Source organism: Lathyrus oleraceus, chromosome 5 (genome assembly GCF_024323335.1).
Source record: "Lathyrus oleraceus cultivar Zhongwan6 chromosome 5, CAAS_Psat_ZW6_1.0, whole genome shotgun sequence".
In the NCBI taxonomy this organism is placed as follows: domain Eukaryota; kingdom Viridiplantae; phylum Streptophyta; class Magnoliopsida; order Fabales; family Fabaceae; genus Lathyrus; species Lathyrus oleraceus.
In genome coordinates this window covers 202,025,810-202,032,611 of record NC_066583.1, presented here as the reverse complement: position 1 = coordinate 202,032,611, position 6,802 = coordinate 202,025,810, and the positions used below count along the sequence as shown (strand labels likewise).

Below are 6,802 nucleotides of genomic sequence, written 5' to 3'. Positions count from 1 at the left end.
AATCAAAAAACTTATGAAGCTTGATTCGAATCAAACCTTGTGTGATTCGAATCAGGCATCAACATGAAGTTTGGATTTTAGTTCTGGAAACCTGTCTAGAATCAAGAATTTGTGCAATTCAAATCACAACACTCCTTGACCTGAATCACGAGACCTTTTATTCATATCATGTGATCAAAAACTTCTTTCAAAAACAATTGTAATTCAAATCATATTTTAGCTTGACTTAAATCATTAACTCAAATCATGATGCAAATCAAATGACAAATTCCTCACTTTATTACCTTTGATTCTAAATCATGTGATCAAAAACTTCTTTCAGAAACAACTGTGATTCAAATCATGTTTTAGTTTGACTTGAATCATTAACTCAAATTATGATTCAAATCAAATGACAATTTCCTCACTCTACTACCTTTGATTCAAACATTCTTTCTTTGATTGAAATCATAACCTCGTGATTTGACTCGAATCATCTTGCATTTCTTTAATTTTTTATTTTTCTTTTTGCCTTTTCTCTATAACCTATTTAAACCTTTTAGTATGCCTTTTCTCTAGAATATATATATATCAGGGACTAGAACATATCAGGGAGTAAGTGGCAATGATATACATGTAACATGTTGTTCAGCATTCAAATATTATCTTCCATTTTCTTTACATTAGTAAACAGATTAGAAATTCACAAATTTCCATATATCAACAATTCAACACAAGTGTAAATTGTAATCAAACTGAACTTCACGGCTATTGAACAGTTGTCAAACATCTGCAGATCTTCATGAAAAGGACCAGCTTACCAAAACAAAGGCAGGTCAGGCCAGTCTACTTCTACTGTTATTCTGGTCATAAAATAGATAACCGATGACTCATTCAAACTCATAAGAGCCCCAATGTTTTCAATTGCTGAACATGCTCAGGTGGAAGGGATGGGGGAGACCAATCAGACCCTGTCATCTCTCCATCAACATCTTCAACCACGTACTCCTATGATGAGAAGTAATAACAGTTTTAAAATCAACAATTCAAGACAAGGACAAAAACCTTAGGGCATTATGCAAGATATCGCACAGGATTATAAGCATATTATTATCAAGGATCAAGGATAACTCATCTAATTGTCACAAAATGTCCGTGTCGTGCCAATTATTAAGCCAAAAGATAGTTGCCCTCCCATAACTAAATTGTATCACAAGAAGAAATGGAAGAGCAAAAGGGCTCACATACTCATGAGGTGTGTGTAACCAAGGATCAACTTTGGGAGTTGGTAGGTAACAAAGTTGCATATGTAGCAGGTGGGACAGAAGAGTTTCGGACAGTGTGTGGAATGAGGGGAAATTTGGGGGAGGAAATGAGGCAAGAATGCGCTGAGTGAGAGTTTGGGTAGGAGTTAGCAGACCACTCAGAGTCGGCCATATCTGAATATTAATGACACCAGTGGCAGGAAGGCTTAATAAGCGAGTTTGTGCTGTTCAGCAAAATAGCCCCATCAAAAACAATGCATGTGACCTAAAGGTACGTTAAAGTACATTTACTTTTACAAAAGGCATCAGCAAAATCCTTTCTGTCGAGACTTGATGCTAATGCAAGAGTTTAAACAAGTCAGTTACAAAAGCATAAAAAAAATTGTTGAGATTCTTGGCTTTACCTTCCCTAATAAATTCCTCTGACGATATTATGTAGGATTTAAATTAAAAATAAATGAAGTGACAGCTGAATGGGCTAATTGCATAAATCATTAGGTATGAAACTTGATTTATCAGCTGAGTTGCAGCAAGAACTAACACAGAGATGTAATACACAAAATGTGCAGTAAATGGGAAAGTAAGTCAAACACACCTTTGTTAACATCCTCTTTGCAAGTATGTGATAGTGGCGTTGCCATATCCGTTGGCCTACCATAGTTGCCACCAATACACTGTAAAATATCCCAATTACCGTAAAAAGTCCCAGAACAACCAAAGCCATTATAAATAATAATGGTAGCCCTGCTTCCCCAGCACCTCCCAAACAACCACCACATTCTGTTGCCATGGTTCCACAACTCTCAAAGCATGCAGTGCAATCAGTCCACATACAAAGAGTGCCTGGCAAATGACAGTCAGCACAAACTCTGCAACAACAGCATATACAAATAGCAAAAACAGTCATTAACCAGACTTGCAACCAATAATAAGATACTTACATATAAGTGAGCATGAATAAATTAACAGCTGAATTTTATATTTATGCGAAAAAGGTAAATCTTAGGCATACTTCACCTTGCAAAAAGAGTTCAAAATCAAGACCAAAATAGTTTGGGCATCATAAAATTAAATAAGAATAACAATTGTTATAATGATAACTTAAAAGCCAAGCACTTTTATATTTTGAAGGGCGGCACAAAATGTATTGGTTACAAAAATCAGCTACAAAATGTAAGGATAACTAAAACCATTATTTTATGCTAAAGCAATGAGAATTATTGGTTAATTAACAATATTATTATCTGTAAAGATATATATTAGGTTTTGCAAGGATGAGTTAAGCTCAATATTAAAATCTAACATGGTATCTAGAGTTTGGTTCGATCCTCCTTGAACCATCTTGCCACTACTCCGTTGTGGAGTTCCCTAACAATTAGTAATATAATAATAGTTTTCTCTTTTCCGGAGCAAGGTTTGAAATCATAGTTCATTGTCCTTGGGTTCAGCCACCGTCAAGGCTAACCCTAGTTTATTTTTAGTTTGGATGTTTGGAATATAATAATAGTTTTCTCTTTTCCGAGCAAGGTTCCAAATCATAGTTATTTGTCTTTAGGTTAGCCACCAGAAAAGCTAACCCTACTTTATTCGGTTTGGATGTTAGATGACAGACACTATTGTCTAGTCCCAAAAGAGTTCTGGGGTGGCTGCTTTATCTTTCATAGAAAATTCAACCGCCGTGTTTGGCAACATGGCAACCTCATCATCAGATTATCTGGAGTCAAATCAGCCAACCGGCGCATGAAGGCCACGGGCCACCCTCCAGACCTCTAGCGACATCACTGCTGGTCTCGTTAGACTCACCTCCCCTTGGTTCAGTTGGGACCACTTCTAGTCTTTGGGTCCCGTTTAAGGTTTGCTCCAGAGGTTTCTTTGCTGTTTCATAGGGTTTTTTAATGGTTGTGAGCGCACCCAGGTATATTTTCTACAGTGATTTGGTCTTTTGTCAATGTGATTGCATCCCAATGTATGTTACTTAAATACTTTAGGTCCTTGTTCACAGTAGTTTTCGTCCCCTGTGCATATTTGCACACTGCTCATTTATTGTGTTTTTTAGTGTTTCACTATGTCTTGTTAGCGCGCATTTCTCACTGGTCCAGTTTTGCGCATCTTTTTATTTGTTGGTTAGCAACATCTATGTCGGATATGTCATATGTTAAGTCTTAGAGTCAGTTCCAAGTTGTCCGTTGATCAACTGTCCAAGTCACTTTTGTCGGTGTGTTCTTTGCCTTTTCCCAATTCTGTCTCTAATGGAAAGCTCTCCAGTCATCAGTCTCAGCACACTGTCAATAGTCTCTGGTAGACACATCGCCTCACCAAAGTCACGGTTGAGTTGTTGGCACCAGACACATATGACGTGTTCAACTAAGTTAGGTTTTTCTTTTTTGGTAGTCCAGTTGTCCAACTATCGTCAATGTTGATTAACTAGCATTGATCACACACTTAAGTTGGCTGTTTCAAGCAAAGGACAACATCTGACCCAATATCGTTGCAGCTTTGTTTGGATGCACTTCATGAAAGTTGATTGTGGTTCTAATATTGGTTTGTTTGGTTTGGTTTGATCTTCTCTTTTAAAGGGTAATATCTGTAACAAACTTAAAGTTTAGTAAGCTTTAGCTTGTGGGGGAGTGTTAAGATATGTATTAGGTTTTGTAAGAATGAGTTAAACTCAATAAAAAAATCTAAAATGGATCAATGGAAAAAATTGTGTACACCAATACCTGTTATTTCCATTATATATGATATATTTATAGAATAAAGATAATGATGCCTCAAGCAGATGCTAAGAGCAAACTTATGTGTTTCTAACAGTGTCAAAGGCTCGTGAACATATAAAATCAGTGTTGTTACCCAGGTTGACAGCAACAAAGACATAATTCTCTACACGGTTGAGCCAAATCATTGCGAACTCTTCGATCATAACAAGTAATGAAGCACCCAGAAACGCCAAGCAAGGCAAAAAACAATAGAGCTCCTGCATTTGAAAATACAAACATGAAATTCAGTAATTCACAACAAAACTTGTAAACTTTATTTGTGGGAGGAGGAAATTCTGAACTCGAGGCCAAAGGAGAAAAAAGCAAATTCATGGAAAATAATATCGTAAACATTTTGATGAACACAGCTTAAATTTCCGTTTACCACATAAGTAGTAGAAGCTCAGTTGACTTTCAAAACCCCAGAGAATACGAAGCCAACTTTGCTGGTAACCATCAATTAGATAAACCAAATATGCCAGTGAGGTAATAATCTGCATATAAAGGAAATATGGTGCTGAATCAGAACGTCTATAACATTTATACATTACAAATGGACAAGTATGTAGATGGTCGGATGAAGGGAAACAGTTAACCTACAAGCTGTGCAGCCAGAAAAATAGACAAGATATCTCTGGTGACGAAAAAACGAAATTTCAAGGTTCTCCATTTCCTATCAGCAGCAACATGAACACGCAAATGATATGGAGCCTTGCACGTAGTGCAGTGAGCAAAGGCAAACCCTTCCTGGAATAATGTTAAGCAATATCCGTATAATTATTAACTTAAGCACTGAAAAGTACACCATTTAACACATGCAACTGTTAGCATTACAGTACAAGACAAAGGATCCAGACAGTCTAAAGTGGGCCGTGCTTCAAAGACTAAACTTTAGGCAGACTATAAATACTTATTGTTATGCAGATGCTTGCATATAATACAGACTATCAAGGTTATAAAATTGCAAACGCAGTCTACCTAAAATAAAGAAGGCAAACATGTAAAACCTTACTCTAAGTCTAACTGAAATGGATAAGGTATATCTAGGGGAAGTTGAGATCCTCTATGTTTCTTCTGGAGATTTCTATTTAGAAGAGAGTATTAGAGTTTGACCTAACTCATTCTTACAAAATCGACTTGTAAGGTGAGGGGTGTCACTCTATATAAACTCTTTTTAAGTCTCATGTCTAACCAATCTGAGACTTAGGATCTTCCTAATACACCCCCCACGCCCATCACTCTTTTGGATTTGGTGTGTGGATGGATATTAACGGTGGGCGGCCCATGGTCTGATCGATAAGCTTTGATACCATATTAGAGTTTGGTCTATCTCATCCTTACAAAACCGGCTTATAAGGTGAGGGGGTCACTCTATATAAATTATTTTCAAGTCTTATGTCTAACCAATGTGGGACGTAGGATATTCCTAATAGAGAGATAGACATAAATGAGAGATTGTGCCTACCTCTCTCTCCCAAATGTTTCCTTCTATATATTTTGAGAGATGGAGAGGATCTCAATTCAACCATGGGATAGAGAGATAACTGAAAGATAAAAATCAATACAAACTCTCTGTAGTGTCATGATGATATTCTACAAAGTTCAGGCTTATACACATGGATTGGAAAATATAATGAGATTCAGATCAACATGTAAGAACTTAATATACATCATTGATTAACTAATCAGTGCAATGAAAATGAAAAAACTTGTTGACCAATAACCACGGGATTCAGTCAGTTTAACATAAAGACTTTTTCTTGCCACCTTTCCTAGTTATCACTAACCGAGAATGATCCTTTATAAAAGTTGTTCTTATATTATGATGGCTGGCAGTACATAAATCTCTAGCAGCAGTACATAAAAGAAGAAGAATACAATGTTGAAAAGAAATTTACCTTGACAGAGCGCCAATGATCCAAACACTCTCGATGAACATATTTTGAAGTACCTTTGCACATACAAGGAGCTATGAAATCCCTACCTGAGAAGTAAACCAAACGTATACAAACCGAAATCACAATTCATTCAATCAACATAATTCAGAGTATAGGATTTCTCTAACAGTTGATTATCCAAGTAGTACAATTTACGTTAACCTAAAAATGAAAATCCATCAAGAAAAGTGAAAAACACAAAGGTTGAATTGAAAGTGAAATTACCATCAGTTTCGAGACAAATCCGGCACTGAATTTGCTCGGAGGGACCGGCTTCGAGGTCGATCGAGGAAGGGTCGGAGAGGGGAATAGGAGGGACAAGAGGAGAGGAGTCTGAGTGATCAGCCATTGAAAGTGTAGAAGGATTGAAGGGAGGGAAGAAATGTCAGTTGAATCAAGTTTGTGAAAAGAATGAATTTGAGTTCATCACGGTTGAGTTTAGATTAGAGAAAAAGAAAGAGAAGAAGAATCGCAGTGTTCTTCTTCCTCCTTCTCGCTATCTTTCTATTGACTTGTGAACTGCGAATAGTTCTCAAGTTTTCGTCATTACACATTTACACTAACTCTTTTTATTAGAAATGGCGAATACTTATAAAACTATCTTAAGAATAATCTAAAAATGTATAGAAATAATGTATAAATAAAAGTATGTATGTTATAAATAGTTTTGATTTAATAAATTAATATTTCTTAAAAACGGTTTATCCATTATTTAATATTTGCGGTAATATTTATTTATATTTTTATACTAATATAAATAAATTTTGATATGTATAAACCAACTACTTTAAAAAAAATATATTAAATAAATACTAATAAAAATATTTTAAGATTAACATGAATACATGTATAAAAAAATAGACAA

General features: G+C 35.7%; 1 protein-coding gene across 1 annotated transcript; it reads right to left on the bottom strand.

Annotated features, from left to right (window-relative positions):
• Window positions 1-585: 585 nt before the first annotated feature.
• LOC127082846 (uncharacterized) lies at window positions 586-6,536 on the bottom strand. The gene is made up of 7 exons (XM_051023082.1): window positions 6,163-6,536; window positions 5,899-5,984; window positions 4,601-4,747; window positions 4,386-4,494; window positions 4,095-4,218; window positions 1,840-2,113; window positions 586-987 (listed from the first exon to the last, which is right to left on the bottom strand). The coding sequence occupies exons 1-7, from the start codon at window positions 6,284-6,286 to the stop codon at window positions 880-882; spliced, it is 972 nt and encodes a 323-aa protein (XP_050879039.1). The 5' UTR covers window positions 6,287-6,536; the 3' UTR covers window positions 586-879.
• Between the last annotated feature and the right edge of the window lie 266 nt (window positions 6,537-6,802).

Bases quoted from the DNA above. Each gene is read 5' to 3' on its own strand.
- LOC127082846 (XM_051023082.1), bottom strand. From the start codon at position 6,286: ATGGCTGATCACTCAGACTCCTCTCCTCTTGTCCCTCCTATTCCCCTC. The intron at 5,985-6,162 runs GTAATTTCACTT...TTTACTTCTCAG, and splicing joins GATTTGTCTCGAAACTGATG to GTAGGGATTTCATAGCTCCT. The intron at 988-1,839 runs GTGTGTTTGACT...TTCTCATCATAG, and splicing joins CAAAGAGGATGTTAACAAAG to GAGTACGTGGTTGAAGATGT.